The 19,463-nt window shown below is 41.2% G+C and overlaps 1 protein-coding gene across 8 annotated transcripts; it reads left to right on the plus strand.

Moving 5' to 3' along the window:
- The first annotated feature begins 3,198 nt into the window (after nucleotides 1-3,198).
- Nucleotides 3,199-17,081, plus strand: atf7b (activating transcription factor 7b). Of its 8 annotated transcripts, none has more exons than XM_083972388.1 (11): nucleotides 3,199-3,294; nucleotides 5,328-5,389; nucleotides 5,602-5,698; nucleotides 6,767-6,912; nucleotides 7,708-7,842; nucleotides 7,949-8,100; nucleotides 9,409-9,505; nucleotides 10,305-10,427; nucleotides 13,700-13,888; nucleotides 15,102-15,207; nucleotides 16,455-17,081. In XM_083972388.1, the coding sequence occupies exons 2-11, from the start codon at nucleotides 5,342-5,344 to the stop codon at nucleotides 16,724-16,726; spliced, it is 1,365 nt and encodes a 454-aa protein (XP_083828514.1). In that variant the 5' UTR covers nucleotides 3,199-3,294; nucleotides 5,328-5,341; the 3' UTR covers nucleotides 16,727-17,081. The 8 variants fall into 8 exon arrangements, with proteins under 8 accessions (XP_083828514.1, XP_083828515.1, XP_083828516.1 ...); XM_083972389.1 differs by having other exon boundaries at nucleotides 16,464-17,081; XM_083972390.1 differs by having other exon boundaries at nucleotides 16,467-17,081.
- The last annotated feature ends 2,382 nt before the right edge of the window (nucleotides 17,082-19,463 follow it).

The following is a 19,463-nucleotide window of genomic DNA, read 5'->3' on the forward strand; positions in this document are numbered from 1 at the left end:
CAATCAATCAAACACGGGATTGCAATTTTCAGCCAAGTACACACTGGTTTATCGATTGAATATTTTATTACTGAGCCTGATGTATGAAAAATAAAGATTTATTTTTAAACATTTCTGTCTTAACATTTGTGAGTGTGAACACAGTCATAATTATGCCGTTACACACATTTTTAATCAGATAAAATCTATCTCTTATCGATATAATATTTAAGTCACATGGCCACGTTGTAGTTCATTCATAAAGTTAATGTTAGATTTTTATTTCAGATATTAGTAATAGGAACTGGAATTTAACTAAGGATGATCTTGCTGAATAAAATGTGTTTAGTTTTATTTCATTATCTATGTTGCGTCTTATATTTTGGTTTTGTATTGTATGTATTGTCCATATCTATGTCACTTTTTTCTTTCTTTCTTTTTGGCTTCATAAGTATCGATTTATTGTCTTCTATTTTGAATGTTAATATTTTCAATGAGATGAAATACCAAAAATGTTTTGCGTAATAAAATATTATATTAAATAACAAAAGAAAAAAAAGATCTAGAGTCAACATTATGTTATCATGATGGACTTGTCACTGACAATTTGGAAGATGAAGATGACTTTCTCATCAAAAATATTCCCATCCTGGGTAAATTTGACATACACATACAAGTGCAAATTCCTAAAAATCACCTCCTAGGTTTTACATGTTTCATAATGAATTTCTTTATTTCATAAAAGCCCTCAGTCATATGCAAAAAAAGAAGAAAGATGCCATTAAACTGTTTCGTATTATTAATAAATATGATTAACAAAAGAAGCCCTAGCCTTTATTTATTTTATAAATACATTTTACACATACGTATGTGTTTTTCTCATATGCACCTGTCCCTTTATTGAGTTGTTAAAAACTGTAACTGTTGGACTATGTTTTTGCCTGACATTTCTGTACTCTCTTTTTTTCTCCCTTTATTTTTCTTGTATATATTTATTATCGTTATTTATTTGAAACTGTTTTCTCTACATAAGTAACTGGTGGTAATACCATGGTGGGGTCACTCCATAAATAAGCGCTGTTTCCCTTCTTCTCCACATGAACTCTTTGTTTTTTTTTAACATGTGCAAATAAATAAAAGAAACTTGTAACAAAAGTTCTCATTCCTGTTACGTAATAACGCTGCCAAGTTGCAGTTCTCAAGATGTTTGACTCATGGAAGTGTTCATTTATTCATTTATATTAGTGTTCATTTAAATTAATGTTAGCCTTTTGTATTAAGGGTTTGAATTTACCTGGTGAGATTATTATCTACATTGCATCTTATATTTTGTTTCACAAGTGGAACAAACTACCAGCAGAACTGAAATCAGCCCCAACTGTAAGCACCTTTAAATCCAGGTTAAAAACATTTCTCTTTTCACGTGCTTATAGCTGAGAACTTACAACTTTATCTCTTTTCTTTTATTTTACTTTTATTTGCTCTTGCTTTTAACTCTGTTTTTAGTGTTTTGTTAGTTTTTATTCTGTCTTATGCTTCTTTTTTTAAAGGAGCATTATCGCAAATACAGCAGTAATAGCATAAAATAAGCTGACATATGCAAAAGATGGGTCGGGGGGAGCCATAACTAAATTTACAAAAAAAATCGCCAACAGTGTAGTGTCCGTGGGGCAAATGCAGCATTTGTCTTTGTTATGATCCAAGCCGGCCCGGCGCTTGCTGCGTTAAAATGCACTCGGAACTCGCAAATCCGACCTCCGAACCGGACAAATATGCAACAGTAAGTAATGTAGCAGTGTTAGGGTGCTCACAGTCACTGAATCGCTGGTAGAACACTTTGTCTCCACGTCCCTGTGTCTTTCTTCAGCTGTCCTCTCAGCGTTATTAAGGAGGAGGACGTTTCAGTTGTTGTTGTCGTTGTTGTGGTTGTGCGCGACGTAGAGCTGCCGCTTCCACTAGCGAGTTTTCTTTTTCCCGCGATTGCACGTTCATTCAGCCATGGTGAGGGAGGAGGAGGGGGGAGGGACAAGGAGGGGGGGCGGGGGGGACTAAACGAGGCTGCTCTCTCTCTCTGACAGCTGCCCACTTGTTTATATCTGATAAGCTCCGCCTGGCTCCATCTAGTGGCCGAATTTTGCGATAATACTCCTTTAATGTTTTGTCTTTATGTAAAGCACATTGAGTTGCCTTGGTATGAAATGCGCTATATAAATAAAGATGCCTTGCCTTGCCTTGCCTTTTGCTATGTCCCGTTTTTTTCTTTCTTTCTTTCTTTCTTTTTTTTTGCTTTAGAAATGATCACTTATTGTTTCTTCTATTTTTAATGTACATGTTATTTGAGGGGGAAAAAAGGAAGAAAAAAAAGATCAGCATCATGTTCTCGTTCGTGTTACGTAATAACGCTGCCAAGTTGCAGTTCTCAAGATGTTTGACTCATGGAAGTGTTCATTTATTCATTTATATTGGTGTTCATTTAAATTAATGTTAGCCTTTTGTATTAAGGTTTGGAATTTACCTGATGAGATTATTATCTACATTGCATCATCTTATATTTTGTTTTTGCTGTCCCGTTTCTTTCTTTCTTTCTTTCTTTCTTTCTTTCTTTCTTTCTTTCTTTCTTTCTTTCTTTCTTTCTTTTTGCTTTAGAAATTATCACTTTATTGTTTTTTCTATTTTTAATGTATATGTTTTGGGGTTATTTTTCTTATTCAAAACTTTGTTTCACATGTATATGTTATTATTATTATTTTTTTTATTCAAAACTTTGTTTCACAATACAAAAACAGTTTTTCATGGTAAAATGCAATTTATAAAGCACATTTATACGCCAGGGGAATTTATAAGTTTACACTTATTTTTTCAAGTTTTCACATATATTGATAGTCTTAATCGCTTTCTGGTTGTTTGAAAATTTGATGGAGGTTATGTATTGCTTGAGCTCACCGTTAAAAGCAGTAAAGGAAGGTTTTTTTTTTAATGAACTTACATTTGTGAATATGTAATTTTGCCATTAAAATAATAAGGTTGATAATAAAAGTTATGTTGGCTTTTTCCTTGTTTATTTTCAGGTCAGGGGAGCCCAAACAGAACAACATGTATGTTATTTGAGTAAAAAAAAAAAAAAGGAAAAAACATCAGCATCATGTTCTCGTTCGTGTTACGTAATAACGCTGCCAAGTTGCAGTTCTCGCGATATTTGACTAATGGAAGTGTCAGAGTGTCAACAACGGGGAGCAGCAGCAGCGGCAGCAGAAGCAGCACAGCGGCGCTGTCCGGAGCAGGGAGGGGGGCTAGTAGAGGCTGGTTCACCGCTGGGTGAGTTAGTCTCCGCTTTTCCGATCAAATAAAGCAAAATCTGATATTTTTTAAAACATATATAGTCACTAATATCAAAGCGTGTAGGTCTATGAAACACCCGTAGCTCCGTTAACGAGCATGTAGCTTCTTTAGCATTAGCGGGCTAACGGTTAGCTGCTAACTAACCCTGTTATAACGTGAACTCGCATCACATTAGCAGTTAGCATTAGCATTATTAGCATAGCTAGTGTGTGTGTGTGTTGTGACTGGCAGATAAACAAAAAAATGTGACTTTTCGGAGCGTATCCAGCTGTCTTTTATTTATACTTATAGTTTGCTGTGTGTTAGCCTCCAGAGTCGTTATAATGACACCGCTGTCAGAGAAGGGAAACTTGTAATATTTTAGTTTTGTCGTGGCTCAGCGGTGAGGTGAGGTTGTGTTAGCTTGTTGGTAGCTTGTTGAGGCCCATGATCTCTCGTAAAATCAGAGTTAGTGAGCCACAGAACAGGCACTTCCTCAGGTGTTTAACCTGCCCTGAGGTCCGTAACCTAAAAGCCACCTCAGCTAAGAGCTAGCAGCTACTAGCACAGCGGAAACCAACTCGACCGTGACCGCCAGGCTAGCTAGCTAACCCACCAGCGACTTGATGACACTGGGAAGAGGAGGAGGAGGAAGAGGAGGAGAGGAAGGAGGGCAGATTATGTTGTAGCTCTGCCCCAGCTCTGCTTCTTCATCATCGTTTGTGGATGCTAGTCCCTGATGATTATCTTCCATAGAGCCTGAAAGGAAAAAAGCTTGAATGAGGCCGAAGACTGTCTGTCTGTTGGCCTGTTTACCTCCCGATGAGCTGTCAGTCGGTGCTATGTGTGCGTGTGTGTCTGTGTGTGGGCTTACAGTTCATTGATGCTACCATATTTGAGTTAATGTGCATAAATTTTGGGGCAATACAATGTGATACTCAGGTATACCCACTAAAAATGCATTATTTTTTCATTATACCCATTGCAACAAATCCAACTAGTCTATGTGATACAGGTATGAACCTCTATTCCCACTATAACAAATTAGCCCACACCAATACTGGTAAAAAAAAAAAGAAAAGAAAAAAGAGTTATTAGGATAATTCATAACACTGGTTACAGAGAACACACAAATCCTTCATTCTTAAAATAAACAATATTGAAACTCACTCATCTGGTTCATTTTTCAAACGGCGCAAATAAACTCCCAGTAAATGTCCAAACATGGATTTGGACACATTTTTTTTTCAGAGAGAGAGGGGGAATATAATCTATCTGTGGGGAAAACATCAGTTTGAAAAGCTTTTGTATTTCTGTATTTGGAGTGAAATTGTGGGACAGACTAACACGGCAGCTCAGGCAACGTCCAACCATGAGCAACCATGTTCAAACAGCGGTACAAACACTAGGGTTCTCACATTTTGTTTATATACCTATCTGTAAATTATTCTTTTTATTTAGGATTGTCGATACAAGCAACTAAACAGGACACACAGGAAGTCGGCTAAACAAGTACTAAAGCACGAAGTGGAGAAGGGGCAGGACTAAATACGCTAATGCTTCTTCCTACTCCTTTTCAAACATGCAAAGTTGTATTGTCTAAAGCTGCTTTAAATGTGTTATATATTACTCACATGTTTGAAATAAAGCCTTCATTCATTCATTCATTCATTCATTCATTCATTCATGTTTAAATTCACCTTTAAATTCTGCGAACCCAGAGATAGCAGCCTCTCAACAACAGGTGCATGTCACTCATGTCAGGTAGAGCTATGCTAACTCACAGGACAGTTACTGTACATGAAAGCATTTTGTGGTCAGCCACTTGTTCCTATCGACACGTTTTCAACGCCCTGTTAGAGCCGTTAGAGATGAATCAAGTAGCTTCACATTTAAAACGTTCATCAGCTCAGTCTCAACTCGTCTTATATAGTATATAAATACACTGAGTTAGCTGTGTGTGTGACTGTGTTAGCCTGTGTGCTTCAATGACTGAGGTAGATGGATAACCGTTTGCTCTCTTTTTGCAGAACATTTATCTGAGATGGGGGACGACCGACCTTTTGTATGCACGGCCCCTGGATGTGGGCAGGTATGATTTTATTCATATTATCATGTTAATTAGACCGGACTATAAGGTTAAAGCGATGGACAGTCACTGTGGAGCCTTCTGCACTTGAAGCTGTTGATATTATTCATGTAACAACAGCCAACAGACACACTAATGATGACACACTTTACATCTCTAATAATATATTAAATAATATGACACACGTTTCCTATTTGCTGTGCTCATGTTTGCAGAGATTCACCAATGAAGACCACCTGTCAGTCCACAAACACAAACATGAGATGACATTAAAGTTTGGTCCTGCCAGAACAGACTCTGTTATCATTGCAGGTGGGTAACGACTAAGTCTGCAGCTAGCTAACCATTATTTTCATTATCGATTAATCTGTTGATTGTTTAAAGCAGAAGTAAGCGATCCGGTCGTTTTGGCTAATGCTGCGTTCCAGGCAGGCTTTTGAAACCGTAAATTACAGCTTCAAGTCACGACTTACGACTTTGTAGCGTTCCAGGCAACCCACTCGTGTTTTTCCGACCTGTTTTACCTGTGAAAGTCACTATAACGGCCACTCGTAACTTCTGACCCGTGTACTCGTACCAGATCGAACTGGTACGACTTCACAGGACGGAAAAACACGAGTTACGGGTTGCCTTGAACGCACCATAACGTCTTGTCAGCCGATGGAGTTAGCAGCCCCCGCCCTCGTCATGGATCTATTGGTCCTCGTCCCTACGTCACCACATTCAGGCGCATCCCTTGGCTGCACACACAGAGAGGACCGCCCCTTTATGCCGTTCTCTCTTCTCATTGGATAAAGGTTGTAGGATACAAGGAAAGTTTTCTCCTGGGCTCAGAGCAGAGCAGAGTGACTGACAGACCCGTGTTTCAGACCAAACACTCTATAGAAGTGATTGCTGTCGGAAGATACAACTATTTAAGACTTATATTAACACAAAAATATTGCTTACTTCTGCTTTAAACGATGAATCAATTAGTTGTTTGGTGAATAAAATGTTAAAAAATGTCAATCAGTGTTTCTAAATCCACCAGACGACATCGTCCTCAAATGTCTTGTTTTGTCCACAAACCAAAGAGAGACTCAGTTTATTCTCATAAAGGAACAAAGAAACCAGGAATATTCACATTTAAGAAGCTGAAATCAGAGAATCTGGACTTTTTTTTCTCAAACTGATTATTAGATTATAAAAATAGTTGACGATTAATTAAATTATCGCTAATTGTTTGATTAATCGAATAATTGTTGCAGCTCTAGTAATGACACAATCATGTAGAGTCGTGTATGTTGCTGTCTGATAGCACCCGTCCTCTGAACCTCTTAACTAACACAGTATACGCACTCTTTTTATGTTGTTTTGTTTTTTGCCCTTTCTACTTTACAGACCAGACCCCCACGCCCACACGTTTCCTGAAGAACTGCGAGGAGGTCGGGCTCTTTAACGAGCTGGCCAGTTCCTTTGAACAGGAGTTTTGCAAAGCACATGACGATGATCAGAGAACAAAACATCCAGGGAGATCAATGATAAATGTACACGACGAATGAATGAAGTGAATGAATGAATGAATGATGCAACATTTTCCTTTATAGACCGAATCTCCTTGTTGTTTACATTCTACTTCCGGGTAGAAAACCAGCACGTAATTTGAATGAGATCAATAGTAACGAACGAGAGTTTAGCTATATATATATATCATTTTTTTCACTCCCTATCACCGTTTAGACAAATCTGAAATGATTGAAGAAACATTACTATTTCTGTGTGTGTGTTTTGTGTTGCTATGTGTTGTATTTATTCAGTTTGGGGGGAATCACAGTGTCTAGAAAGCATCAGTGGCTCAGCTGACAGGGACAGCTAACGGTAGCTAAGCTAACGGTAGCTAAGCTAACAGCAGGACGTCAGCTGTTAAAACCCTCCCGTTGTGGGACACGACATGAAACTACTCCAGTTAGCTCAGTCATGTTGGAACTCAGATATCCGCTGGAGAAAATATTTTTTCATGGAGCGTTTATTGAGTCACTGAGTTATTAAAGTTAAACAGGTAGCTAACCGTTAGCCCTGCTAATCTATGATAACCATGACTAATTACAAAAATGTGCACACGTAAATAGTAATGTTTGTCCAGTCATTGGTTTTATAAACTTTACAAACATCAGATTAGTCTAAACGGTGATATAGTGACATGAAAAATTAGATATATGTAGCGAAACTCTCGTCCGTCACTATTGTTCGAATGCTGGTTTTCTACCCGGAACTAGTAGATTCGTCCTATAGATATAAGATGAACAAACAGCTGATTGATCTGATCTCTCTCTGTCGCTCAGGCTGCACCTTTACAAACACCGTCGGAAGCGAAAGATGAGGACGAGGGGCCTTTACAAGTGGACTCTTCCCCTCCCGGGAGTCCAGATTCCTCCTCCAGCATGTCAGACATCAGCAGTGACAGGGTGAGAGGCAAGGTATGAGGCGTGGCCACATACTGCTGCACACATGAATGGAAAAGAAGATTACTGATCTTTTGGAAAATGAATGTTAAAATATATATATTTTTTAATCTGTCAGCAGGAGGTTATCACAAAACCCAGCTCTACTCCGACTCCAACCATCGTGCGTCCAGGTTCTCTTCCCCTTCATCTGAGTAACGAGCCGCTACACCCGACTCTGCCATCTCCAACGTCTGTCATCACGCAAGCTCCACCCTCCAACAGACAGCTAGGGTAAAAACTGCAGCGTGTTCCTGTTGTGATTGGTATTTCTGTACGATTACCGTACCTGCCTGGGTCATCAGCAGCTGAAGAGTCCGTCCACACGGATACGGGGGTCCAGTGAATTCACAAACGTTTTTTAATGTTTCGTCCAGATGGAAACTGCGTTGTGAAAGTAAAAGTGAAGAGTGTCACTCAGATGTTTATCACAGGATTGTCTGAACTAGCATCAATCTAAGATGTGTGAGCCTTGTAGCATGTGGCATTGGAGAGAGGCTCCTGTGTTCATCTGAAAATATAAGTCTATCAATTGGTGCTTTTTCACTAAGCGCGGTACGGCACGGCTCTACTCTGTTTTTTTGCTTTTCAACTAGCTAGTATCTGGTACTATTTTGGTAACGCCTAAGCCCTGGTTCCAAGCGAGCTGAAGCGATACTAAACGTGACATCAGTCGACTGCCTTCCACTGATTGGCCAGAGCGTCATCACTGCTGGAAGAGTCGCGAGCGTGACTTCCGACACGAGAATCAAACCCGCAAAATTTAAAAACACACTGACAACAGCGCCCACTGATCTGGACTGAAACTGTTATTATTTCATGTGAGTTAAATGACTGCAGTGTAGAAAACCACGCTGCGGTCTGTAATCGAAGTGCAGACGAGTGAGTTTGGAGCTGATGAAAGGATCGAAAAAAGAGAGAGAGATGACGCCGTGGCTTCATCACCTCTTGTTAACATTTCCATGTCTCCCACATTCTCTGTTATAAACTGTTTTCTTGTCTGTAACAACATCTGGGTGAGGGATCCCTCCTCTGTTGCTCACCCTGAGCTTTCTCCTGGTTTTCCCTGTTAAAAGGGTTTTCCATGGAGTTTTTCCTCAGTGGATGTGAGGGTCTAAGGACAGAGGATGTTGTTGTGATGCCATGTAAAGCCCTTTGAGACAAACTGGTGGTAAAAACGGGCTATACATGTACAAATAAAATTGCCTTGCCTTACCGCCGTGATATGACGGCCCCGCCCCCGCTGTGGAGGAACTATGAATAACTCAGCTGTGATGGAAAAGCATCTAAACCGAGCCGTACCGTGCCGTGACTGTGTAGTGGAAAAGCGCCATATGTGTCTTCAGTCTGAATTAAAGCAACACTGAAGTTTCTGAACACGGACAGACTAAATATTGCACCGGTTTTGTAGAACACGATTCATCCTAGTTACCCTTTTTTCTACCAGTTTAGAGTTTGAGTTTAGAAACAGTATTTTAAAGTGGAGAGACTGCAAAGCGTTGCTTTAAGTCAGTTTACACGTGTGTTTGTCTTTGTCAACAGTTCCCCAACAGGTGCGTTTCCACTGGTGAGGCACTTCCCTAACGGGCATAATGTCCCTCTGCTGCCCAGTCCAGTGCAGATGACCTCGGTTATATCTGTAAGTCGTTTTTCAAAAGTCTCTAAATTAAAGCGATAGTTCACCCAAAATTGAAATTGCACTCATTATCTCCTCCCCCTCATGTGGACTAAGGGCTGGGAGAAGTTTCAGAGTCCTCCGTGGCTTCTCTGAGTTACAGGGGGTCTCGGCGTAGCAGTACATGTCCATATAACGGTTGCAAATGGATACCAACTGTCTTCGTAACAAAAAGACACACCAAAAAACATCCAAATACCTCCATGCTGCTCGTATGTAATGTCCAGCTTGAATTGAAGCCCCGAAATGCGAAATTGTCCCGAAAAAAATTAAATAAGTCTATATTATAAGCTTGTTTTGTAGTGGAAGCTCCTCTTCCTGGTCCGTCCAAATGTCGCGCGATTTCCGCCAGCGTCAAATCGCGCTACAAACAAGCTTAAAACATAGACTTACTTAATTTTTTTCGGCACAATTTCTCATGTTGAGGCTTCAATACAAGACGGACATTACATACAAGCAGCATGGAGGTATTTGGATGTTTTTTGGTGTGTCTTTTTGTTACGAAGACAGTTGGTATCCATTTGCAACCGTTATATGGACATGCACTGCTACGCCGAGACCCCCTGTAACTCAGAGAAGCCACGGAGGACTCTGAAACTTCTCCCAGCCCTTAGTCCACATGAGGGGGAGGAGATAATGAGTGAAATTTCAATTTTGGGTGAACTATCCCTTTAAAACGAATGATCCTGATGATGTTTCTGTACTTCACCGTATCTCTAACTCTCTACTCTCTCTCTGTGTGACTGTTTGTTGGGCCCTGAAGCTGGCGAGGACGGTGAACGCAGTGCCTAACATCCCTGGGATACCAGGACCTCCGGTGGGCGGCGGCGGCAGCAGCGGCTCGTCCTCGCCCTCGGGCTACAGCATGCACTCTGACACCAAGATGGTGAGACCATCGGATCGCTCTGCTCGCTGTTGTGTTTGTGTTTGGTGGCCCTGAATAACAGCATGTCGTAGGGCTGGGTATCTGATTCACTGCATCAATTCACAAGGTCCCGATTGGATTCGATTTCCGATTCGATTTCCGATTCGATTTCCGATTCGATTTCCGATTCGATTTCCGATTCGATTCGATTCGATATCGGCTCATTTAGAGATATTTCGGTTTTAATACCAATTTTGCTTGGTTATGAAAGAGATTTTCACAGAAGATGGAACCTCTCTAATCTGGTGCATTATCAAAAATATCAATGTTTACATAAAGAACTGACCTAAAAGCAGTTACATCACTGCAAGTAAACAGTGCAACTCTTCAGTGCAGTTGTGGGTGATAATCGTGCAGATCAAACTGAGGAAACAGGAAGTTGCATACATTAAAAGATCAATTGAAGGATTTTATGAATCTGATTTACTGAATCAATTCACAAGGTCTCAATTGGATTCGATTTCCGGTTCGATAAGATAAGATAAGAAGACTTTATTGTCCAATGGTTTAAAAACACAGTGGAAATTTGCCTTTGGCATCTTATATATATATATATATATATATATTGGCTGACTTGGCTCATTTAGAGATATTTCAGTTTTAATACCAATTTTGCTCGGTTATGAAAGAGAATTTTCACAGAAGATGGAACTCTCTAATTTGGTGCATTATCAAAAATATCAATGTTTACATAAAGAACTGACCTAAAAGCAGTTACATCACTGCACATTTATTTAACATGACTCACTACAGAAGTAAACAGTGCAACTCTTGAGTGCAGTTGTGGGTGATAATCTCGATCGCGCAGATCAAACGGAGGAAACAGGAAGTTGCATACATTAAAAGATCAATGGAAGGATTTTATGAATCTGATTTACTGGATCAATTCACAAGGTCCCATTTGGATTTGATTTCCGATTCGATTCCATAAGATAAGATAAGATAAAAAGACTTTATTGTCCAATGGTTTAAAAACACAGTGGAAATTTGCCTTTGGTATCTTATATATATATTGGCTGACTTGGCTCATTTAGAGATATTTCCGTTTTAATACCAATTTTGCTCGGTTATGAAAGAGATTTTCACAGAAGATGGAACCTCTCTAATCTGGTGCATTATCAAAAATATCAATGTTTACATACAGAATCGACCCAAAAGCAGTTACATCACTGCACATTTATTTAACATGACTCACTACCGAAGTAAACAGTGCAACTCTTCAGTGCAGTTGTGGGTGATAATTGTGCAGATCAAACAGAGGAAACAGGAAGTCGCATACATTAAAATATCAATCGAAGGATTTTATGAATCGATATCAGATCTTTTAAATAAATGAAGATCGATATGAATCGGAAAATCTTTTTTTTTTTTTTTTTAACCCAGCCCTAATATTTGGCACATATAACTTATCACACTTGAATTATGTTTCTATATTTAATGCGATTATACAAGAAACTACCACAAGAGAAACAATAGACACCTGAGCTTCACATTAATTGCCTCACGTGGGGTGTTGCGTGTGTTTCTGTAGCGGCTCAAGGCAGCTCTAAGTCATCAGGCTGCAGCAGCCCACGATGGGGCTGGTGGGGGGGCAGGACCCTCTCCTGCCGTCCCACAGCGGCAGGAACAGAGCCAACAGCCCACTCAAAACTCAGATGCACCGTCACCTGCTCAACCACAGGTAGCATGCATTCTGTATCGGCTCAGATAGAAACCAAACACCTAAATACCAACAGAGCATGGGACTTTTTATTTTTAGATCATTCTTTAAAAGTCCAGTGCGTAAAAAAATCTGAATATACTACGGCTAAGGGGCGTTGTTCCCCCTTGGAGTGGTATAATGAGCATAGACCACGGCCTGTCGTGATATATTGCTTTTATAAAACGGTTACCAATAAAGGCAATATGAAAGAGGGATACGCAATCAATTTCATGTAGTTTTATTCAACCAGAAATACATATTATCCAATAAAATAGCCTCACTGTGAAAAAATAGTCCCAGCTCTCCAGACGTTAGCTCCAAGTAGCTCTGCATCTCGTCTTTTCGCTATAAAATAAAATTAGTTTAAAGTGACTACAATGAGTTTCGGAAAGCGTTTTCACACCACATTTCCCATGAGCCTCCGCGCACACGGTGAAATTCTTGGACCGGCGCAAGACGGACGAAAGCGAAAACATTTGCCAAGAATGTTTTCGTTGATCAAGAATGAAAGTTGGAGGTTGGAAGACGATCAGATGCCGTCGTAGTTCCGCCCATAAACGATGCCAACTAGCGATCCGACGGTGTTATTCCCATGACCCGCCGGGCAGCGTCCGGGAAACCGAAACTAGGAAAATGCTGACCACTGTTGACCACTAAATAATAATATGAAAATAACTATAAGACAAAACGATATATTTATCAAAAATGGACCCGTTAACAAGTGTGGTGTGGGTAACATAGATTCATCCACATTAATATGAGACTCTTTTATAACCAAAAGCAAACTCCTCTGGGTCTCTTTAATTCGTTAATTCTTCCTTTTTATTTGCATATAACAAGGGTCTTGCTTTAGAGAGTGTCGCCATCTTGCGCCGCCATGTTGGTTATGGCAGCCCGAACGGAGAGCACGTTTAGCAAGTTTTGTGAACAAAAAGGAGGAGGAAACCGCAGACATATGGTAAAATGGTTTAGATCTTCACCTCATCGCTCCATGCTGCTGAAATACTCCCAGTCGTGGTTAACACGTTTGTTTGTCCTCAGAGGCCACCGTCGACGGGAGGGGTAACCGTGAGCGAGCGCTGCAGTCTAGAATCTGAACGCTGGATGTCACGGTTTCCCCACCTATTTTACACACTGGACCTTTAAGACAACATAGGTTTAGTCATTTATAATCTCGCATAATTATTTGCATATTTTCTGAAGCACCTGAGTTGTTGTTTAGTCTGTTACAGGTGCAGTTTTCACACACAGAAAATGTTATTCTGTCGAGTTGTGAATGTGCTAATGTGATGTCTACCGATTTCATGACATTATATTGGTGTCTGCAAGAAGAATGACATAAAAAAAACCAAAATATCACTTTATAGATAGATAACACTTTATGATATTTACTACAAACGGAATTACATAGTTAGTTCTCATGTTTGTGCAAATATCTTCCTCCCTGTGATGAAACGTTTCTGTAATTCAATACATGAACATTATTACATAGTTGTGTCCACATTCTCCTCCTCCTCCTCCTCTTCCTCAGGTGTCCCCGGCTCAGCCGACGGGCGGCCGGCGGCGGCGAGCCTCGGAGATGGACCCGGACGAGAGGAGGCAGCGTTTCCTGGAGAGGAACCGGGCGGCGGCGTCGCGCTGCCGGCAGAAACGGAAGCTGTGGGTGAACTCTCTGGAGAAGAAGGCCGAGGACCTGGCCAACATGAATGTCTCGCTCTCAGTGAGTCTGTCTCAGTGTCCACGCCGCCATCAAATATTTATACAGGGTATCCGCGGGGTCTTGAAAAGTATTAAAAGGTGATAAATCAATTGTGGGAAAATTAAGACCCTTAAAAAGTATTACAAAGTCTTTTCATGACTTCATAAAGTCTTACATTTTGAAGGTATTTTTCTGAATTAGCTGTCCAAGAGTTTGAGTCCTAAAAAAAACATTGTGAAAGTGTGTGAATTTATTCGTTTTATTAAAAAACAAAGATGAACCGGTAAATAAAAAACAAGGCTATTGTGGGTGCGTTCGTAAATTGTCTCTGAGAGCGCCCCCAGCCTATTTTGAATTCTGTTGTATCATAGTGGTCTATATCAGGGGTTCTCAACTAGTCTCACTCTGGGCTCCACATTGTCCCATGGTCATTAAGTCACGACCCACTTTTATAGAATTCAAACCAAGATTATTTTTTTTAAAGCCTTTAAAAACTAATTTTGGTCTTTATTGAGCAAAGTGCATTTCAGAGCACATGAATGAAACTGAGGAGTTACCATGACAACTGCATGTACGGAAGTGAATAAAAAAATATCAAACTGCACAAAATGGAGACCAACAAAACGATATATTTGACTTGTAATGCATCTCTGCATTCAGAGCATGTTCACAAAAGTGAATCAATATCAAATTGCACAAAATAAAGACCCACAAAAACAAGATTCACTGCATTCAGGCCACATTAATAAGAAACTGATATCTTTGCATTCAGAGCAAATAATAAGAAAGTGAGGAGGAGCATTACAACTGCATGTGTTCACGTGACTCGTGTGCCTTTCAAAATAAGTTATTTTTCAAAATAAAAGACATGTCCAACATCAGATGTGCACTAAATATTATTTACTTTTTTGACCAGCTGTCCGCGACCCATCCAGAACGGGTCTAGACCCACTTTTAGGTCCCGACCCACCAGTTGAGAAACACTGGTCTATAGTCTTTATCACAAACTAAGTGTCACTGATGTAAATGGTCACAGCTTGAAGTGGCAGTGAGGTATTAAAAAATATTGAGAAGGTCTTGAAAAAGTCTTAAAAAGGTATTAAAATGAACTTCAAGATTCCTGTATAAACCCTGTTATACCTGAGCACAGCGCCGTCGTCTCTTTGATGATGTGGTGAGCAGGGGCATGTTGGGAATGATGTGTGTGTGTGTGTGTGTGTGTGTGTTGCATCAGAATGAAGTCGGCCTGCTGAGGAACGAGGTGGCCCAGCTGAAGCAGCTCCTCCTGGCCCATAAAGACTGTCCCGTCACTGTCATGCAGAAGAAGGCAGCTTTCTTAGGTAAAACACCACAGACTCTCCGCTGGAGGATGTCACGATTCTGGGTTTTCTTTTCCTACACGATTATTGTCAGAGAAATAATCACGTTATTATTATTATTATTATTTTTTTGATGAAACATACAAATTTAATTACATAGAATATAACACCACCGGAATTCCCAACTCGGAAATTTCCGTCTTCCGACATCATTGCGTTCACGCTGCAGGAACTCGGAAGAAAAAAAAACATGGATACCTGAAGGAAGTTTGGCATCTTGTGGCTCATCGCTGAATACGAAAAATAAATGCAATAAATGCAGCAGTAAATTATGTTTAGTTTGGAGGAGATATACGAGGAGATATACGAGGAACCACAATTTCACACCATACAACAATCACAGCTTAATATAAACGCATTTCATATAGGCTACTGCAATTCATTCATTCATTCATTTTCTATACCGCTTATCCTGTACTAGGGTCACGGGTGAGCTGGAGCCTATCTCAGCTGACGAGAGGCGGGGTTCACCCAGGACAGGTTGCCAGTCTATCGCAGGGCTGACATATATATAGACAGACAACCATTCACACTCCCATTCACACCTATGGGCAATTTAGAGTCGCCAATTAACCTAACCTGCATGTCTTTGGACTGTGGGAGGAAGCCGGAGTACCCGGAGAGAACCCACGCATGCACGGGGAGAACATGCAAACTCCACACAGAAGGGCCCCAGCACAGTGGTGCAGTGGTTAGCACTGTCGCCTCACAGCAAGAGGGTTCTGGGTTCGAACCCGCCAGCTACTGCAATAATACACAAAAAATCTGCATCCAAACCTCAACAAACAACTTAAAATGTCTAAATTCTAATCGTTTAAGACGAGGGCCGCCATGTTTTGATGTTGTCGTGACGTCAAGTCGGAAAGTCGGAGCTCTGATATGATACCCGAGTTTCCGACCTGTAATTTCCGAGTTCGACGCTGTTCAATTCATTTTTTACAACTCGGAGCTCGTTTTTTTCCGACTTCCGAGTTGTCTTGAACGCAGCAATAGTTCAAAATTTTGAATTATGAACTATGAACTGAACTAGTTCATTTTAAAATTTGTGAACTGAACTTTGAACTAGTTCATGTAGAAAGTGAATTTTCCGCCGCCTCCACCTCTGCATCAGTTGTTGTTCTGTGAGGTTCCATCGTCATCTCATCCATCTAATGTTCCTCTTCACTCGCTCACCTCTCTTAAGGGTGAATGTTTCTCTCTGTCTGTAGCTGCAGGAGGAGGAGGAGGAGGAGATGAACCCTCCACCACCGAACCCATCGGCTCGCCGGCCGCCGTCATCCAACACGGGCCGTCACCGCCCGCCGTCGCCGCGGCGACGCCCAGCCCGGGCTCAGCCGCCACCGCCACCATCAACGGGCTGAGCGTCCGCGCCGCCGAGGCCGTCGCCATGTCGGTCCTGGCCGGCATGGGGTCGGGAGGGGGAGGAGGAGGAGGAGGGGTTGTCATGGCGACGCAGTCACCACAGTCGACCCCGAGATGATGGGATGTGCTGACGGCGGGAAGGAAGAAGAGATGGACTTAAACCGAGTGGCTTTTTATGTCCGAGGCCGGAACTGCTGGTGCAAAAATGTTTTCGAAAAGAGACGAAGGAGAAGGAGAGACTAAGATGCTCCCCGACCCCCCCTCACCTCCTCCCTCCTCCTCCTCCCCCCTTCCCCCCCCCCCCCCTCCTCCTCCTCCCTCCTCCCTCCCTCCTCCCCCCTTCCTCCCTCACAGCCGATGATAATCACACACAGACACGGCACAGTGCCTCCATCCCAGCAGCCTCCCCCTGTCCAGAGAAACTCTTTGTCTTTCTTATGTATGTAAATATGAATAACACGTCGGACACTCACTCTGCAGGGCTTCGGGGCTTCGGGGGCTTCGGGGCTTCAGGGGGGGAGCGGGGGGGGGGGGGGGGGGGGGGGGTTTCTCGTTCAGTTACGGCGGCAGGAGGAGAAAAGGTAAAAGGTTTGAGATGTGGGATGAAATAGTATATACAGCTCTGGAAAAAAACAAACAAGAGACCACTTTCACAAATGTTTCTTAAAAGCATATCTACATGTATGACAGTCATTCTTCTCTTTTCTTTTTTAAACACAAACACAACTCATTCTACTTAAAGGGGATAGTTCACCCAAAATTGAAATTGCACTTATTATCTACGGTACTCCCCCTCATGTGGGCTAAGGGCTGGGAGAAGTTTCAGAGTCCTCCGTGGCTTCTCTGAGTTACAGGGGGTCTCGGCGTAGCAGTGCATGTCCATATGACGGTTGCAAATGGATACCAACTGTCTTCATAACAAAAAGACACACCAAAAAACATCCAAATACCTTTGGATTTGGACGAACCAGGGTCCGTCCTCTTCCCAGTTTGTCCAAATTTGGACGAACCAGGAAGAGGAACTTCCCCTACAAAACAAGCTTGAAATATAGACTTATTTAATTTTTTTCGGAACAATTTTGCATTTCGGGGCTTCAATACAAGACGGACATTACATACGAGCAGCATGGAGGTATTTGGATGTTTTTTGGTGTGTCTTTTTGTTACGAAGACAGTTGGTATCCATTTGCAACCGTTATATGGACATGCACTGCTACGCCAAGACCCCCTGTAACTCAGAGAAGCCACGGAGGACTCTGAAACTTCTCCCAGCCCTTAGTCCACATGAGGGGGAGATAATAATTTCAATTTTGGGTGAACTATCCCTACCTATCTGGTTTTATAGGAAGATTATAAAAACCACTGCTGGGATTAAACATTGATTAAACATTATCCCACAAAAACTGATTTATAAACTCTTCCTGAGTTAAAATATTCCTGCTGTGTTGTTTAGGAATAAACGTGAACATGTTTTCTTTGCATTAAGGTCTGAAAAGACCTTTGACTAGTTTAGTCATTTTCTGCCAATAAAAGCTCTAAATGACAATATTTTTATTTCAATTTTGGGAGAAATGTTGTCAGTAGTTTATAGAATAAAACAAAAATGTTAATTTTACTCAAACACAAACCTACAAATAGTAAAAAACCAGAGAAACTGATCATTTTGAAGTGGTCTCTTAATTTTTTTCCAGAGCTGTAGGCCTATATACGAATGAAAAAAAATCTCATCCCGTTTGTTTTGTTTTCATTTCACTTTTAAAGAAAAAAAAAAAGGTTAAAAAAAAAAAAAAAATGCAGCTTCGATCCGACTCTGTCCCACACGCTGGCTGTGATGAGGTCGTCTGTTTGATTGTTGTTTCCCAGGCTGATGGTTTTTACTGTAACATGTCCTGTGTTGTTCATGTTCATGTTCATGCAAGAGTGTGAGTTCGTTTATGTGCCTGAACCCGGCCGTTCACATCCCATAATGTTGTGTTTCTCTGACGTCGACGACAGAGAGAAAGTTTCTGGCCGATCGCAGTAAAACGCAGCCTGGCTGGAGAAAAATGTTTCTGTTGCTTCTGCTGTTGTTGTTAATTTTTCCACCTTGTCTGTTTAAAGGGATAGTTCAACATTTTTGGCAAATTGGCCCATTGCCATAATCCCTATAGTCATAGCAGTAGGTTCGTTACCTTTAATTGTCGGTGCAAGCTGTTTTTAGAACGGCGGAGCAGAGCCGCGAGCTGCTCAGAGCTACACTACGGAGGCTCATTATGGGATTTCTTGGTTTCCCTCATCAAACTCATCAAATACACAATCCAACAACTCCACAACACTCTGGTGGACAAGTTGTGAGCTGTACATTCACCACGCTATGAGATAATAACACAACATTACCACACAGAGTTGTTTTAGAGGGAAATACAGAGACTGTTGATGAAAAACTGTCCCTGAAGGCAACGTGCATCAGCGGTTTTGCATGAATTTCCCTCTAAAACAACTCTGTCTGGTAACGTTGTGTTATTATCTCATAGCGTGGTGAATGTGCAGGTCACAACTTGTCCACCAGAGCGTTGTGGAGTTGTTGGATTGTGTATTTGATGAGTTTGATGAGGGAAACCAAGAAATCCCATAATGAGCCTCCGTTCGTAGCGTAGCTCTGAGCAGCTCACGGCTCTGCTCCGCCGTTCTAAAAACAGCTTGCACCGACAATTAAAGGTAACGAACCTACTGCTATGACTATAGGGATTATGGCAATGGGCCAATTTGCCAAAATGTTGAACTATCCCTTTTTTCTGCCACTTTTCTGCCACTTTTTCGGTTTAATTCTCCTTTAAAAAAAACACATAAAGACAAACAAACGGTTTTTATTTTAC

The sequence above is a fragment of the Trachurus trachurus genome, assembly GCF_905171665.1.
Source record: "Trachurus trachurus genome assembly, chromosome: 5".
NCBI classification, from domain to species: domain Eukaryota; kingdom Metazoa; phylum Chordata; class Actinopteri; order Carangiformes; family Carangidae; genus Trachurus; species Trachurus trachurus.